Genomic DNA, 18978 nt, shown 5'->3' on the forward strand with positions numbered 1-18978 from the left:
TATTCTATCTCAGATTGGCAGAGGTTGTGACATCAATTATTTGAAAAGACCTTGCGAGCCAAGTAATAAAATTCCTATTGTTGGATCGCAAACTTCTAGCACATAACTACCAATGTGAAAAAGCGTGAAATAAAAATGTAGTATTGCGCTCACAACCTTCCAATCTATATATATAGACAAATAAAAATGTGTATATGATATACATAAATAACTGAATAAGTGAATCTGTAGAAATCAACTCACATATGCAAAATATAAAACAGTGAAAAAAACTAAAAGAAAATAATATAATAATATTGTATAATAATAATGTCCCACAAAAAATATAAGTGACTTTGTGCTGAAAAATCTTCAATATCTTTTAAATGGGTGACTGCTTGTGCCTCCTCCCTCAAGTGAAAGTCACTTATATTTTTTGTGGGACATTATTATTATACAATATTATTATATTATTTTCTTTTAGTTTTTTTCACTGTTTTATATTTTGCATATGTGAGTTGATTTCTACAGATTCACTTATTCAGTTATTTATGTATATCATATACACATTTTTATTTGTCTATATATATAGATTGGAAGGTTGTGAGCGCAATACTACATTTTTATTTCACGCTTTTTCACATTGGTAGTTATGTGCTAGAAGTTTGCGATCCAACAATAGGAATTTTATTACTTGGCTCGCAAGGTCTTTTCAAATAATTGAGACTCTTTAATACATACCAAACTTGCTGGAGACAATATGGAAGTATTTACTTATTTGGAAGATAGAAATATAGATATTGAAGCCATTTTTCAGGCTGATGATAAAAATGATGTAAATATTCATAATGTATTTAGACGAGCAGGACATTTGATGGAGAAAAAGATTAACACATGGTGGGACATTATAACCATGGAAAAATACATCAAGGAAAAATTAATACCTAGGAAATTGAGATGGGATTTACCCATTGCAGATGGGTTAATGGATGAGGAAGATAAATTAGAGTGGTACAATTTTTTTAGCGAGAAAAGTTTGGAGCTATTGGTGTTCCTTAAAAAAAGAAAACAAAGGAAAATGAGGAAAATAGAAACTAATATGAAAGAATTGGTAACCAAGATAGACACCTTTAAAGATCACTCTGATTTTGGGAAATATATGAGTGATCTCAATAGGAGTGTTAAAAATAAAGACCAAGAAAATAAAGGTAAAAAGAAAAGGAAATATCAAAGAGTGGTGCAAGATTATAACTCAAAACAAGTGTTTAAATGGCAGAGTAAAGATAATACAGGCACATTATCAGTAGAAAGCACACCCACCAAAATTATGGCAGGAACAGGATCACCAGCCAAAAAAACCATAGGATTTGTCACCCCTAAAAACAATGCCCCCATTCAAAATCACAAAAAAACCCCCACATCGAGGAAAGAGATGGGACCATCTCAATATGCCAACAATTGGAGGCAGTATGATCAATATCCACCTCAGATTAGGGAACCCCAGAGATTCCCCCACCCGGGTTATAGACCATATTACAATCCTGGCTACAGAGGAGGTGGATACAGGAGACCATATGGACACCCACCCAGATATACTCAGGGTTACAGACCCAACTATTATAAATCCCCTAATCACAAACCACAAGGCTATCCCCCACCATACAATCAAATGTACAATGTTCCAGTCCATAACAGTTACTCACCATTAGAACATCAACAACAGGATAATTCAACCGCTAATCCTTTTTTAGGGTGGGACTACAATCCCACACAGAATATAGAAAGATCAGAAAGAGGGGAAAAAGAGGAGGAAGAAAAAGGAAACAAGAAAAGGAGAAGAGACCCATAGGGGAAGGTATATACAATTTAAGCGGTATCCCATTAAATAGTGAAGAGATTAAAACATTGGATAGAGGCCTCAAGTTCGCACCTACTAACAAATTGAATAAATTTGAAACGTATATTAGCGTACATAAATTTATAAGAAAATTAAATTTAAAAAAATATTTTTTACAGAATCCTATTGATACTAACCATCAAGACATAGGGAACATACAGCACAGTACTTTGAAAAATAAATCAGTATTCAACCCCAAAAATCAAGATAATTTACACATAAATAATTTTAAGAAAATGGTGATGAGAGATATAGAGGAACTTAAAATAAAAACGTTCAAAAGTGAAGCCGATATAAAGAAAGGAATTAAATCTTTGCAAGACAGAAACAATATAGTAGTGCGTCCAGCGGACAAAGGGGGGGGGAATAGTGTTATTATCGAAAGATTCTTATGATAAATCTATGAGCAATATGTTGGGAGATACTGATACATATTGCAAATTGATTAACAATCCCACTAAATTGTATAAAACAGAATTAAGTAAATTAATAATGTATGGTAAACAAAAAAAGATTTTGGATGAAAAGGAAGCAAATTACTTAGTACCCTCAGTTAGCAAGATACCAGTTTTGTACTCTATACCAAAAATACATAAGAGTTTAGAAGATCCCCCCATGAGACCTATAGTTAATGGTATAGATGGGTTATTATCTAGAATTGGACAGTATATCGATCAATTTCTCCAACCCCTAGTGGAGAAAACAAAAGCATATATAAAAGATACCACACATGTGATTAATATTTTGCAGACAGTGGAAAAGAATAATAATTTTATTTTAAGCACAGCAGACGTCTCTTCACTTTATACTATAATTGATCACGCAGGAGCAATAGAGGCGGCAACATGGGCCCTGAATAAATATTCTACTCTTTCTAAGAAACAAAGTAAATTTTTGATCAAATGTATCAGATTTTGCCTCAGTCATAACTTCTTTTGGTACAAGGGTGAATACTACTTGCAGATAAGGGGAGTTGCCATGGGCGCCCGTTTTGCACCTAGTATTGCCAATCTGTACATGGCTAAGTGGGAGGAAGAAGCAGTTTTCTCTAATGTTAATAGCAATATAGTACTATATGGCAGATTTATTGATGACATCCTAATAGTGTGGAAAGGCGATACATTATCATTGATCGATTATTATCAGAATCTGAACACGAATGTTAAAAATATAGTATTGAGTTGGAACATCAATAAAGAAATAATACATTACTTAGATCTTACTTTAATGAATACAGATGAGGGTATAATAACAAAAAACTATTTCAAAAAAACTGATCGGAATTCATATATCCCAGTTAATAGCTGCCATTACAGACCATGGATCAAAAATGTACCAAGGGGACAATTTTATAGGTTACGACGCAACTGCACTAATATTGAAGATTACAGGACACAAAGTCAAATACTGGTCCAAAGGTTTGTAGATAAGGGTTACAAAAAAGAAATGATAATGGACGAAAGAAGTAAAATAGAACTGATAGATAGAACTTCATTATTAGAGGGGAATAAGAAATTTAGAACCAAAGAACAAGAATTATCTATAATATTACCATACAATAGACAACATAGAGATGTTCAGAAAATTATAAACAAACACTGGAACATACTCCAACTTGATAAAACCTTGAAAGATGTAGTTAAAAAACAACCCAGGTTTGTGTATAAAAGAGCACCGAATATCCGTGACCGAATAGTCAAAAATGTGTTAGAACCCCCCCAAACTTTGAAAACTACTTTAAATTTTTTCACTGGAATTGGATTCTATAAATGTGGACGTTGTTACAGTTGTAGGAAAACACATTCAAATCCAAAACATAGAGAGTTCTTCATCAATCCAAGGAATGGTAAACAATATAAAATAAAACAATTTATGTCCTGTGACAGTACAGGAGTAGTATATGCTTTAAAATGTCCCTGTAATTATTTGTATATAGGCCGCACTAAGAGAAGTTTGAAAGAGCGTATGCAAGAACACATACATAATATAGAGATAGGATTCAAATACCATCACCTATCAGTACATTTCAAAACGCATCATAATCAGGATGCAAACAAAGTTGAATTTTGGGGCATCACTAAACATTTTTCACACTGGAGAGGGGATAATTTAGTACGTGAAATAAGTAAAAAAGAATCATTCTGGATTTATGAGTTGGGTAGTTTAGTACCAGGAGGATTAAATAAAGATTTTGATTTATCATGTTTCATTAGTGATGTATAGATTGGGGACTATGTCCCGTGTCCATTCAGGATGCATGTGCGGACGTGAACATGCATGACGTTGCTATGGGGCCTCATTCTCACTGCTTCATCCATGAGCGCCTCATTAGCGTCAGTTTTTCCATTGCTGTTCGCGTTTTTGTACATGCATTATGCCTGGTATTGACCTGGGCACACTCTCCAACCTATATATATATATTTTAGATTTTTTATACATTTGTGATTAAAGTTATTTCATTTATTATTTTTATTTTTATATTTATTTTTATTTTTATTTTTATTTTTCATTTTTATTTATTATATTATACTTGATATTTTATTCATATTGATTATCAATGTTTTTTGTAACATTGATTTAATTAATATTTTTATAATTTGATACTCTTATTTTGATTTGTATAATATATGTGCTATGGGTTATTTCATATTCATTGGTTTGCTCAGCCCAGATTCAAACTAATGAGTTTTTTACTATTAATTCATTATATAAATTTGTTAATACTTGTATTTTCTAAATATTTATCTGTCATATGAGTCATTCCATAAAGCAATCGATTCTTAATCCTTGAGCTGGCTGCGGAGCAGTGACGTTATGTACCCCTCCGGGATTGGTATAAGGTTCACAGTAATACTCACAATCCACCACATGTCTATAGGAAAATGGCTGCCCCCAGTAGATAGCCAACAAAATGGCGGAGCCGTGCTTTATAAGCCGACAGCTCACGAGTGATTGACCAATCAAATCCCCCTGATGAAGCCACGTGACTAGTGGCGTAACGCGTAGGGGTGGGACTGTTCACGTCACTCGGAGGGAGTCAGTCCGGATATCGGACCACGAGCGCACAGCTCCGACAGCCAGTGGATATTTGAATCAGTTGTACTACCACTATACGATTTATGTGAGTGCCACCTGTCAGCTTCACATTAAAAGCTTTTAAAACGATAAAGCACCATGTCAGGATTTTTCTTATATATGGAGGATCGCATGGAAATAAGAAGACAGTGGAGTAGCACCCAGTGAGAGGATACTTTTCTACAGCACATGTCGCATTTCATGGTTATCTTATCAACATCAATTCCTAAACAAGTAGGTTCCAAGGAGGTGAACCGCAAGCTTTAATAGCCTAATTGCAGGCTATCTATGAGGTGAGCGCACATCTTCACTTGAGGGAGGAGGCACAAGCAGTCACCCATTTAAAAGATATTGAAGATTTTTCAGCACAAAGTCACTTATATTTTTTGTGGGACATTATTATTATACAATATTATTATATTATTTTCTTTTAGTTTTTTTCACTGTTTTATATTTTGCATATGTGAGTTGATTTCTACAGATTCACTTATTCAGTTATTTATGTATATCATATACACATTTTTATTTGTCTATATATATAGATTGGAAGGTTGTGAGCGCAATACTACATTTTTATTTCAGAGGTTGTGACATCATCAGCCTGCCTCTCTGACTCAGCCAATCCGAGCAGGCTTTGTATTCATTCATAGAATACATCGCTTGCTCAGATTGGCTCAGCACGGTATACTGTATGCAGCCAAAGCTACTGTACATACAGTATTACCGCACATCCAGTGGACTGACAGATTAGGGATGTTTGTTTTGAGCCAGCTTGGCCCAAACGAACTAAAGGCTTACATTGTATACGCCATGTATAAGACGATCCTCGATTTTTGGGGTATGTTGGTAGTACTCTCCAATGGGTCTTAATTTGTTACTATTCCTAACTGATGTGTATAAAACCTGCTAGGCCATTGGGCCACTTCCAACAGCTGGCTGGATGGTTTTTAGGGGTAATTTCTTGTCAGTGTGAAGTAATCCTGAAGAGGTTTCTCATGCCATGGTTCTTAATAAATGGAGATACAGGGTTCTAATTGTATGGATGTCATCATTGTCACAAAGTTGGTTACTTCCCTCTAATAGGCTTTAGTTCATGGCTATACCTAAAAGATGTGCATAAAATCAGCCAGGTCCCTGGGGCACTTCCAATGGGTGAAGGGTTTAGGGGTAAATTCTTGTCAATCTGGAGAGTGTGAATTATAACCTATGAAGCATAATCCCACACATCAGCCCAGTTTTGTTCAAGAGCCAAGATGTCTATTAGCTAATTAATTCTGCAGGTTAGTGATATATTTTAGTTATTTCTAATGGAACTGTACATCTACTATACAACAAGTTCTGTAAAGCCTCATAGGAACCCGACTGTGCAGCCTCCACCACTATTAAATTACTTTTACCCATCATCTCTGTACAAAAACAGCTATGTAGAACCTTTGAAAATCTGGAACAGCCAGGTCACCCTTTAGCCATGGTTACTGCACAGTCTGCAGTATAAAACTATAATTACAATCCCACTGAAAAATTACCTAATTAAACTAATGACTTGTAAGAAGTATCGTCATGGAAATATCCATATGGGTCCATTTGTGCGGGGCCAGAAAAATCCTGCCGGAAATCCATGCCCCTCGTGTATCGCACTGTATTGTTATTACTGTCTCATGTATTATCCAACATTGTAATGTACAGCGCTGAGCGAACTGTTGGCGCTATATAAATACTGTATAATACCAACCCTGCTCAGCTGTCTGGTGTTAGACTACAGAACACTACTCTCTTACATTCTGAAGGTGGGGAGAGAAGGAAGTGCTCTGTGGTCCAGAACAAGATAACTAGGCAGGGCAGAAAACACTGCTTGGGATTTAAATGCAACAGAGTCACTGTGTTATCAGGTCAAAGGAAGTAGGGAGCTCATTGGATTTCTGGCAGTGGCACAATGTACATATATTGGAGAGAAGAACTGCATTTTTTTTCATTATGCCAAGACATTAACTTTATTGCCAGGTGCCTGAATTACACACAGATGGATGATTCATTGGAGGGAAAACCCTTATGTCCACATTTCTACTTTATACAGACCATATGGATTTTCATTTACATTGAGAAACCAGTGCTAGGCTTTCACTTTAGAAAGCACAGAACCCTCTGCAAAATCTGTGCCACCACCATACCTTTTATTAAATGTTTATTTATAAAATAAAGATTTCATGCAAATAATATAATGTTGTATGAAACATCTGTTTATAAAATTGTAGGCTTAACAGAAAGTTCCAACTTTCTGACCATGTTTCACGTCACACCAATATTTAGGGCACAGGTGCCAAACTGGCGGCCCTCCAGCTGTTGCCAAACTACAAGTTCCATGAGGCATTGCAAGATTGCAAGCATGACTCCCAAAGGTAAAGGCAGGATGGGACTTGTAGTTTTGCAACAGTTGGAGGGCCGCCAGTTTGACACCCCTGACTTAGGGTATGGCATGAAGATGGGTAGTCCCCACCCTCAAACTGGCCCCTCTTTTACAGAATCGTAGGGTTCTCCCCACAGGTACTGAGGCAGAGGGACTGTAGTTCTTTATGGAGAAGAAATGCATTGACAGTGCACTTGTAGTGTATGGATACTTCCTCTAGGTTTGTAACTGAAGGTCTTTACCAAAGTACATACCAGAGTCTGCAAGAGCCGGTGCACTGCAGCCGCAAACCACTTATTGAAGCTGCAATGCTTTGCAGCCCCCCCCCCCCTAAAAAAATAATAATAATAAATGCACATTTTTGCTTTTCTGCAAAATGTTTTTTTTCTGCAAAAGGAGGAATTATCCTTTAGGCTAGGTTCACATCTCTGCGGGTGGTGCCGCTGCGGATCTGCACGAAAATCCGTGCAGCCACACCATCCGCACAGAGAAATGCGGACCCGCGGGCGGGTGCCATTATTTCTAATGGCACGCCGCCCGCACTGGAAAACGCAACCATACTGGGAACCTAGGTTCCCGTGCAGGCTGCGTTTTTGGAAGAAGTGCAGGGATTTCTTCCCTGCGTGTCACGGGGTACGGGAGTCCATTCAAATGAATGGGCTCTTGTGCTTGCGCAAAACGCGATCTGCATGGCCACATATATGTGATCCAGGGCTTAAGGGTCCATGCACACTGGGCATTACTATTACACAGGATTTATATAGTGCCAACAGTTTGTGCAGTGCTTTACAATGTGAGAGCAGACAGTACAGTCACAATACTGTTCAATACTGTAGGAATTAGAGGACCTAATTTATTAAGTGTTCTTGCATGGCAAGACCACTTACTGTTATCTCACATATATATTCTTATTATTAAAGCCAAATTTACCACCCCAACTCCTCCCACAGTTTGTACACTACATAGACAGTAATATACCGAAATGTGCGGATTGTTCCCGATTGGTGTGCTATTACTTTGTGGAACGTTTTGCCAAATGGTTCACGAAATATCAGCGTTTTTGTGGTGAAATTGGTCCCATAGGAATGAATGGCGGAATGTTCCAAACTAGAGTGGGAGCTGACAAAAGCTAGAGTGTGAGCTGAAAAATCAGGACATGATTTCTAAACTGCCATCACTCCCTCATTTTCAAGCCCACCTACACAAATCTTATATCAAAACGTTTTGCTATCCCTGCTGCCACTAAAAATGTCCACAGCTAAGCCATAGTCCTGATAGTTTTCACAATATGACCATTTGTTTGCAACTCAAGCCGCCCATTGACATTCATTGAAACTGCACTCTAGCCACCTCAAATTTGAAGGGTAATTTCTAAACTGCGATTGTGCCTTCATTTTTAATATTTCAGAGACATACTATGCATCAAAATGTAGGTCTGGGTCTTGTGATTCTCACAATATAAAGCTCTTCACTGTAGGATTTATAGTTTTTAAAATTATGACCATTTGAAGACGCCAGTAAAGTGAGCAATTTGTAGCAGTTTGTTTTTAACCGCTCTTCTCTGCCCTATTTGAAATCTAATTTTGAATTCATGACAGTTTGGCCGGCTTCTGGTTAAAGGTTTGGAAATAAGTTTTCTACAGTAGAGAGTATTTGAGGTGATAATGCTGCTAATGTTTTTATAAATATATGTTTTAATGTAACTGTGAAGCACTTTGGGCAACAACATTGCAATTAAATGTGCTATATAAATAATTAAAAGTTGAAATGCATTTCTCACTCTATCAAGCTTGCCATGTACACTTTTTAAATTTGATCTATCAATTGGTTAGTGCAATGTTTACTATCTTTACTCACTCCAAACACTCCACACAGTTACTCTGCCCACTCCAGAAAGTTACTCTGCCCAGTCCAACCTTTTCACAGTTACTCCAGCCACTCCAACCACACAACAGTTACTCAAGCCACTCCAACCCAGTTACTCCGCCCACTCCAGTTGTAGACTACTGGTGGAGGCAAGAACACTTCACACAATTTCCCCAGAAATTGTAGCTTTTCTAGTTATAGTTTACAATATAAAAGGGAGGGTCAAGTGATACAAAAGGTAATAACTGTGGTGGATAAAACTGTGTGGGCATAAAAGCAGCTGTTTTTACAGGCATTTTGCATTTTTTCTTCAGCATGTACAGTAGATGCAGATTTATGTTAGTGTATGTGTCTATGCACAATACGGTGTTTAGAGGCATATTTACAGAGCAGTGTTTAAAGGCCAAAAAAAAAAAAACCATCAAGTGCATTTTTGAGAGTTTTCAGGTAGAAAAAAACACCAGACATGCATAAACATGGTGTTTAGGAGCGTTCGGCATTTTCAAGCGTACATTTGAAAAATGAGCAGAGGGGACTATTTTGGAAAAAAACACTTATTAAAGCAAATGCTCATAAACTTTCCTAAACTCTTGTGCGATACGAGCCACTATGAGCATTTATTATGCCGCTTTTTCGGCCAGAGGTTCTGGAATTTTTTTCTGCTACTAGAGTGCATGGACCCTAAGGCCTCATTCACACAAGAAACTGCACATAACTGTGCATTTTTGAGTGCATGTTTACATGCATTTGACGTGGGTTTGATGTGCGTTTGCATACGTTTTGCACTGCATTTATCATGGTATGCACTTTGGTCTTGGCTAATTCCTTTGAGGTCCGTTTTTCTTTGTAGAGTGAAGCATGTCCCATTATTGGTACAGGCAGAAGAGGGGTCCATGTAATTACTGGGGGTCCATGTGATCACTGCACTTTGTTCTGGAACACTTCATGACTAATATGGCTATCCTGATAAACGCATGCAGTAATCAACTTACCAGTGTTCTCCTTTCTGTCTATATCCATTTCTTCATAGTCTGGCTAAATTCTTGTAATTTTCTCCCAGATCTGCCCCTTTTTTCTGTTTTCCTTATAATGCTTATGCCTGGGGTCACAGAGCACAGGGTACTCGTGGACCATTGTGATGGAGTCCTCTATGGATGAATTGTATGCCATTATAGCTGTACACTGCTCTCCACACACACCACATGCACAGATCATGGAAGTGTAATGGGGAGGGACATGTTATACTGTAGTATTTAGTAAAATATATTTTTTCTAAAGGGGCGTGGTGCGGTGAGGTGCCATGCATTTGAAGCCCGTTTGTAGCGCATTTGCAGCATGTTCACCTGCACTTGTATTGCAAAAAAATGCAGCATGCTCTACTTTTTTTTTAACTGCTCTGCACTGCAATGATGTGAACTATGCCCATAGTATTACATTGATTTTGGACTACTATGCAGTTGGAGTACAGTCCAAAATGCAGCCAACTACATCCTACTGCGTGTGAAAGGGCCCTGAGGGTTGGTTCACACCACAGTGATTTTTTTTTTCTGCATCCAAAATGCATAGAAAGTAGGTTACATGGTTTTCAGTGGCTTAGTTCGCACCAGAGCGGTCAGTTCATTTGCTTGTGCTCATCACCGCATGCAGAAAATCTCCTCCACATCCATTCTGGATGCGTTTCTATATGTACTTTTTTGGAATGCATCCAGAAAAGCATAAAAAATGCAATAAAAAAAGCGCATGCAGAAACGCATATCTGGAGGTTGTGGTGTAAACCAGCCCTAAAAGAATAAATAAAATTCACCAATCACCATTATATACAGTTTATTTATTTTTAAGATGGACGTCATGGCCTAAAATATTTTGATACGGGGGTCATCATTTGTTATTAGACCTCTGCTTGGTCACCCTATGAGACATAACATTGGCATAACATAAGAGGACGCAATGACAATGATACTTCCTGCCTGTTTATCCCACTGTCACCAGAATTGGCCTGCATAGTTCTATCCAGTCTTTCCAGCTTCCGCACTGTTACTGTTTACATTTTCTTAATGAATGAGACACTCCTTGAGTACACCGATACCAGCAGAAATCGCAGATCAACTTATCTGAGGCGGAATCAGAAATGCTTGCAGTAACTAGTGGGTTAAAAGTTGAGAGAATCTGGTCCAGCAAGTGCTAAGCCGCGAGTCTTTCAGTTTCATAAGGAGAGTAATTTCTATTTTGAATTGTCATGCTTATGTGACATGTGGGGTTTGTTAGTCACCAGAGAGCACTTGACATGAACCTGTAACCAGCATATGCTTTCCTGCTTCAGCAAAGGGCCCAGAGCACGAGTCAAAATAGCTGCGTGATGTCACATTATAATGAGAATGTGCTCTGGCCAATTGGTGCCAAGAATTGTCTGGACAAGGGTGGATTCCTTTTACAGTCTTTTTAAAGGGACATTATTCACAAACGCACATGACAATCCCCTGCCAGAACTTCCCTGATGTGGAATTTTATAAAAGGAGCCTTATCAGTCGCCACTGACCTTCCCCAAGCAAGAAGATCTTGTATGCTATCAGCAGGCGCTTTACACCACTTGAGAAGAATTCAGTTTGGGAGCTGCAGCACGGCTTGCAAGGCAGGCTGACTGTGTGATGTGACAGCACACAGCAATCCAGGTTATCCAGAAACTCAGACTAGGTTTTTTATTTTGTTTTTATTTCTTTAAACAAAACGTGGATTTCTGCAGAATCAAAGGGTTTTGTCATCTGAATAGGCAGAGAATTGTTCCACTTTTTTGTGCTGTTTTATCTACATTTCAGCTGTTCTGGTTTCTCTGGATATGACAAGCTTCTACTGAAGTTGAGTTACCCACTGTGCCTCATGAAGCGGTTTGGCAGTTTGAGAGGTACCAAGAAACGCAAGGATCAGGGTCGAGGGACAGAGCGCCGTCAGTCGGAGCCTCATGGAATAATAGGTACAGTGCCATACCGGCTTCCCGCTAAGGAGGATTTGCCCATGCAAAATGTGGTCATTAAAGTTAGCCTGGCTTTGCTGTTGCATACACTTTGGGCTTTTCTTTTGTGTTAGTTTATATGTGCAGCTGGCAGGTAATTACAATATGGCGTATATATACATGTATATATATATAAAGCATGTGCAATTGATTGTTTCAGGAAATGCCCAATATCACTGTATTCTGTTTGGGTGCGATGATTCTGAGAAATATAAAATATAATGAGCTGGTTGTAGATTCCCAATGGAAAGCTGCAAAAGTAGTATAGTCCGGAACAATGCCACCAAATTTTTGTGCCTTCAGATAACGTACCTTATTCAATAATTGGATATTCTAAGCCACCATGGCACTGAAATAAGCAACTTAATAATAGTAGTTACATATCTAGTGGACTTTATGCCCATGCAGGGGATTAGACCGTCCATTGTTTTTATGTGAAATGTCCAGTTCTGAAGCCTGTGTCTGTCATTAGTGAATCTGGGGTTGGCTTAGCAAATGCATCTCTTTATGCTGTCGTTGGTGTCAATGCCAGAGATAGTGGATTCAAAGCAAGATCCACTAGTCAAAGCAGGTACAGGTTGCAGGGAATCCCCTCCATGCTTTGAGCTTCCAGAATTTGTAAATTGTTAGCAGTCTGTGAAGAGTTACCAAACGTGGGTGTTTGTGTGCTTTTGATGTGCCTTGTGAAGCATGTGGACGTTTGGAATACATTGGCTAGCTAGGAATTTATTGCTCATGGCACAAAAACGTTAAAGTGAGTGCAAACAAAAGCAAATCTCAAATATGAGACATCTGTCTCCTACAAGCATGCTACATTTGACATGATTCTGAGTGAGGAGCACCTAAAATAAAGATGCCCCTGCAAAGAAGAACTCCTGTCTTGCTGTCCACACCACCAATATCAGCTGTAGTGAAGAGACATTTCTAACTGAAAACCTTCAGAAACTGACAATATCAAGAGTGTCTATCCCTTGGCCACCTAATGCATTCAGTGGTTCCTCCCGCTGACCGATATGTCACTATAGGGCACAGAGCTGGCAGATTGAACCACTGATCTCAGCAGGCCACCAGGAGATCAATATTCCTGGAAGTGTTAGTTACTGACGATAATTGAGCAAATGTTTTTTCTTCATCACAGCAGAAATTGGTACGGGCAGCTTTAAAGGTGAATACTTAAGTTCTTCTTGAGGTAAGACTATGTTTATAGGACCCTCCAAAACCCAGCTGATCCTTCCTGGCTCAGTCTCCTTCACAGGTAACTGCCCAGGATGGATTTTACTCCCGAAAACCTGGTGCCCACAGCACTCCCCTACTCCATAATGATTATAGAAATGCAGTGCGATTCCTGTGCGAATCACATGCGATATATCGCACATATGTGAACCCAGGCTCAATATTCCTGTGTCCACAATTCCACTTTACGGCTAGGTTCACATCTGTGCGGGTGGTGCCGCTGCGGATCCGCACGAAAATCTGTGCAGCCGCACCACCCGCACAGAGGAATGCGGACCTGCGGGTGGGTGCCATTAGTTCTAATGGCATGCCTCCGCACTGGAAAACGCAACTGTACTAGGAACAGAGGTTTCCATGCGGGCTGCGTTTTCAGAAGAAGTTCAGGGACTTCTTCCCTGCGTGTCACGGGGCACGGGAGTCCATTCAAATTAATGGGCTCTTGTGCCCACGCAAAACGCGGCCCGCACGGTCGCATATATGTGAAACAGGGCTACGTTTTTGTAGGTATAAATTACTTGTGGTCAAGGTCATGATACAACAGTGATAGCTGGGCAACTAGAATTTTCCGAAGGCCATCTCTCATCAAATCATCACAGGTTCACGTTAAATTCTGTCTTCTATTGTTTGTGGGGCAAAAAAAGCAGAAATCTGAAACTGCTTCTATGGGGCAACTGGTGTCTTTATGTATTTAGAAAGCAGATGTATTGTCAGCAGGTGACCAGGGACCTTCATATACAAGCTGAAAATTTTTAACCAGTAGTAGTTTATTGCTGATCTTCTTGGAACAAAGGTAAGACCAGGGCATCGGTTGTATATACATTACCTGGGTGGAGATACGTCAGTGGATTGTGTATGGCTGTTTGACCTATGTTGTTGACATTGCTGTATACTGTAAATGGATGTTTCAGTACAGATCTTAAAGCCTTGCGCAGCTTAGTGCTAAAAAAGTGTGTTAGCTTATGCAGAAGACTTCAGCGCCTTTTGGGGCGATTCATGCTTCTGTGTTGGGAAAACACACGCTAACACGTATGTATTAATGTGCATGGCCACAATACACTGCTCTATCTGCAGCGACTGATTGTGAATGGCATCCCAACAAGAAATGCACTTTGCAAGTGCTTTGCAAAGTGCAGTTGCTCCAGAGCTAAATGAGGTAAAGCTTCACTTTGCAAAGAATACCCAATCACATGCAAAGAAAATAAAAACAGCATTTTTGCTTGCACATGATTGAATGTAGGAAGTCAGCAGAGCTTCCTTTCATTTACTAAGCTCTGATGCAACTGCAGAGTGCACAGTCTATTTGACTTTAGTAAATCAACCCTATTACACAATAGAGGATAATGCACCGCAGTACAACACAACACATTTATGGTAATATACAGTTGTGCTCAAAAGTTTGCATACCCTGGCAGAAATTGGGAAATTGTGGCATTGATATTGAAAATATGACTGATCATGCTATAAAATGCCCTTTTATTGAAGGATGATGATCATATGAAGCCATGTATTATTAAATAGTTGTTTGTCTCCTTTGTAAATCATAATGATAACAGAAATCACCCAAATGGCCCTGATCAAAAGTTTACATACCCTGGAATGTTTGGCCTTGGTACAGACACACAAGGTGACACACACGGGTTAAAATGGCAATTAGAGGTTAATGTCCCACATCTGTGGCTTTTTAAATTGCAATTACTGTCAGTGTATAAATAGTCAATTAGTTTGTTAGCTCTTATGTGGAAGCACTGACTAGGCTAGATACTGAGCCATGGGGATCAGAAAAGAACTGTCAAAAGTCATGCATAACAAGATAATGATCAGTCATATTTTCAATATCAATGCCAAAATTTCACAATTTCTGCCAGGTTATACAAACTTTTGAGCACAACTGTATATATAATTTTGTGCTGTGTATCAAAAAAGGAGTCATACACAATTTTCATCCGTTTTGGTGCGTTGGCAGCCCATGCATAATGAATAGTCTGCCCTAACGCAATGCACATTACATTTAGAATAATTCAACTTTATTGTTATTACACATGTAAAAATACAAGGAAACAATATGCAGTTTAGTATCTAACCAGAAATGCAATAAGCAGTACAAAATATACAATGTCTGCAATATGTACAAATAGACACTATTTATGAACATAATGTACATGTGGAAGTACTACAGACTAATATGTAGATGGCAGTACTATGGACATAATATACAGATTATGAATAATTAAGAGTAATGAATGTAAAGCTAACGCATAATACTTATTACACACATGAGTGATTAATGCATGCCATAACACATGTGAACACGTATGTATAAACGCACTGCAAAGAATCACCTCCGTGTGCCCAGTTTTCACCCAAATGTTGCATGTTCTGTGCTCTGACCTGTGCTATGTATTCATTAGCAAAAAGACAAATGCTCTGTTTTCAGCTGGTGATCTGGCAAGTAAGACTGTATTAGGCCCCTTTCACACGGGCAATCCTATCAGGTCCGCCAGTCAGTTTATAGACCGGCGAGTGTAACCCCTGGTTCACATCTGTGCAGGTGGTGCCGCTGCGGATCCGCACAAAAATGTGTGTAGACATGTGCCTTCTTATGTGTGTAGACATGTGCCTTCTTATGTGTGTAGACATGTGCCCTCTTATGTGTGTAGACATGTGCCCTCTTATGTGTGTAGACATGTGCCCTCGTATGTGTGTAGACATGTGCCCTCTTATGTGTGTAGACATGTGCCCTCTTATGTGTGTAGACATGTGCCCTCTTATGTGTGTAGACATGTGCCCTCGTATGTGTGTAGACATGTGCCCTCGTATGTGTGTAGACATGTGCCCTCTTATGTGTGTAGACATGTGCCCTCTTATGTGTGTAGACATGTGCCCTCGTATGTGTGTAGACATGTGCCTTCTTATGTGTGTAGACATGTGCCCTCGTATGTGTGTAGACATGTGCCCTCTTATGTGTGTAGACATGTGCCCTCTTATGTGTGTAGACATGTGCCCTCTTATGTGTGTAGACATGTGCCCTCTTATGTGTGTAGACATGTGCCCTCGTATGTGTGTAGACATGTGCCCTCGTATGTGTGTAGACATGTGCCCTCGTATGTGTGTAGACATGTGCCCTCGTATGTGTGTAGACATGTGCCCTCGTATGTGTGTAGACATGTGCCCTCTTATGTGTGTAGACATGTGCCCTCTTATGTGTGTAGACATGTGCCCTCGTATGTGTGTAGACATGTGCCCTCGTATGTGTGTAGACATGTGCCCTCTTATGTGTGTAGACATGTGCCCTCGTATGTGTGTAGACATGTGCCTGTGTGTCTGCAGTCTTCATTCTGACCAGTTATCTGCAACTCAGTATTGGAATGACACCACAGGGCTGAATGCAATCATTAAGGTCTTATATGACCTACAATGATTACTGTGCTTTTAGTTGTTTTAGGTCATTCTGCTCTTCATCCAGTTTATGTGACACTGAAACCAATCTTAACCTGTTTAGTAGCAGGAAAAGTTCACGTCTGTCTGTTTACAGTAATAAAAGCAATCTGATGGTACAGTTTATGTATACATTAGTGTGTTTTATGTACACATTTCTTTCTTGCCCTGTATTATCTCAAGCATATCTAAAGTGTCTATATTTATTTTTTGCTTATAAATCACTAAAAACTTTTTTTTAACAAACTATCTTTTTCAGTTAGAAAATAAGACCTACATTCAAAAAGACAACTGAAAATAAGGTTTAGTTTTAAAATATTGTTTATTAGTTATTCATCAGTTTTCATGCGCGATTCAATGAGTTTCATACATGTTGCAGAATCTTGCAAAGAATAAATTTGCATGTGATACTAGTGTTGTGGTGAAAACAGGGCACATAGAGAACAATTGATTTTGTTGTGCCATTGCAGAACGCGTGCAGAAAAACTGACGTCTCTGCATCATGTTGTGAACAAACCCAAAGTCAGAGAAATCACAACAAAGGTGGCTAGTACAACTGTCCTTCAAAACAGCCAATCCATCATTTATGCTTTTTTTTTTCTACTTGTGCTGTTTTTGTCATATAAACCTTTAGATAATGGTCTGTGTCGTTAAATATTAATAGCAGTGATCTATTCCAATGCACGCAGTACATTCTACAAGCCAATCCCCCATTTCCCCATTGCTGTCACTGGATGATACTGTCCTGACTGCCATCCAAATGAAGGAACTGTACATACCTACATCTGCAGAATCACAACAGACTTTAGTTTGTATCATCTAACAGTGACTATAGCAACCCTTAGCACAGGCCTACACTAAAAATAGACCACCTTTAACACACTGAAGGAAATCAGGGGGAATAGTTAGTGGCGGGTGGCTATCTAATGAACTGTAAGGCTGGACCTCTTTATGTCAAATTACAACGGGCTGTAGAATGTACAGTAATATCCAAAGAAGCTTTGAAAGAAACAGACGTGTCTGTGCTGTGTGACGGAGCTGTATAAATCTCAGTACTGGATGAACAGAAATACAAATCCTTTTACACATAAACAGCTTATACATGGGTATTATAGCTGTGTGTAGCTGTTTGCCTGATGTTCAGCATTAATGAAATGAAAGTCAAGGCAGGTTATCAGTATTTAAATTCAGATATTCATTTAGCCTGGGTTCACATATGTGCGGTGCGGTATATCACATGTGATTCACACAGGAACTGCACCACATTTGTGTGCGGTGTGATTGGAGCCATACATTTTGTATGGCTCTAATCGCCCCGCACCAAAAACGTAGAGGACCCTTTTTGGGTCCGCACTAGAATCGGATCGCATGGGTATTCACACCTATGTGATCTGATTCTGCACATCGCACCGCGTTTGGGGTGTTGTTAACATACACACCCGCAGCGGTTTGCATGAATGGGGTGCGATTCTGATGCGGTGTGAACCAGGGCTTACAGTAACGTAATCACTACCAAATGGAGGCTGTGGGGTTGATTTACTAAAACTGGAGAGTGCAAAATCTGGTGCAGCTCTGCATAGAAATCAATCAACTTCCAGGTTTTTTTTGTCAAAACTTAATTGAACAAGCTGATGTTAAAAGCTGATTGTCTATCATGCACAGCTGCACCAGATTTTGCACTCTCCAGTTTTAGTAAATCAACCAGTTTGTCTGTTCTTAAGTTATCATTGTTGTTAGAGTTGTGGGGCAAGTTTACTAGATATAGGCAGCCTTGTAATATTTAGTGTACACAATGCCAAAGAAACTTTCAGACTGCTTACCTGTGGGCCATCCAAGAAGCAGCCCCAGAGTCTAGGTTAACCTCATGCAAGTCTATGAGTACTCAGTTTGAAAACGTGGCCACAACAAATCTCGTGTGTGTTATTAGTGTACGTCAGTTCAGGAGGGATGATAGAGTGAATAGGGCTTGCAACAAATTTTGAGTTTGCTAACTACAGTTCTACGTTAGGTTTCTGGGTCTGTACACCTGTTGTGGCCAATACTGTATAAACCCTGTTCCAAATTATTATGCAAATTCTATTT

General features: G+C 39.1%; 1 protein-coding gene across 5 annotated transcripts in view; it reads left to right on the top strand.

The window, feature by feature from the left end:
* Positions 1–18978, top strand: part of PRKAG2 (protein kinase AMP-activated non-catalytic subunit gamma 2) — a 431449-nt gene that overhangs the window by 211688 nt on the left and 200783 nt on the right. Inside the window, exons 1-2 of one of the 5 annotated variants that reach the window (XM_089673117.1) lie at positions 11696–11890; positions 12035–12189. The exons of 3 other annotated variants lie outside the window; for them this stretch is intronic. In XM_089673117.1, the coding sequence (XP_089529243.1) occupies positions 12096–12189 (94 nt within the window). In that variant the 5' untranslated portion in view covers positions 11696–11890; positions 12035–12095. Of the gene's footprint in view, positions 1–11695; positions 12190–18978 lie in introns of those variants that run through there. One more of the 5 variants, XM_089673116.1, reaches the window with a different exon arrangement.

The sequence above is a fragment of the Staurois parvus genome, unplaced genomic scaffold, assembly GCF_062004578.1.
Source record: "Staurois parvus isolate SC_StPar_1 unplaced genomic scaffold, SC_StPar_1.0 ptg000136l, whole genome shotgun sequence".
NCBI lineage: Eukaryota > Metazoa > Chordata > Amphibia > Anura > Ranidae > Staurois > Staurois parvus.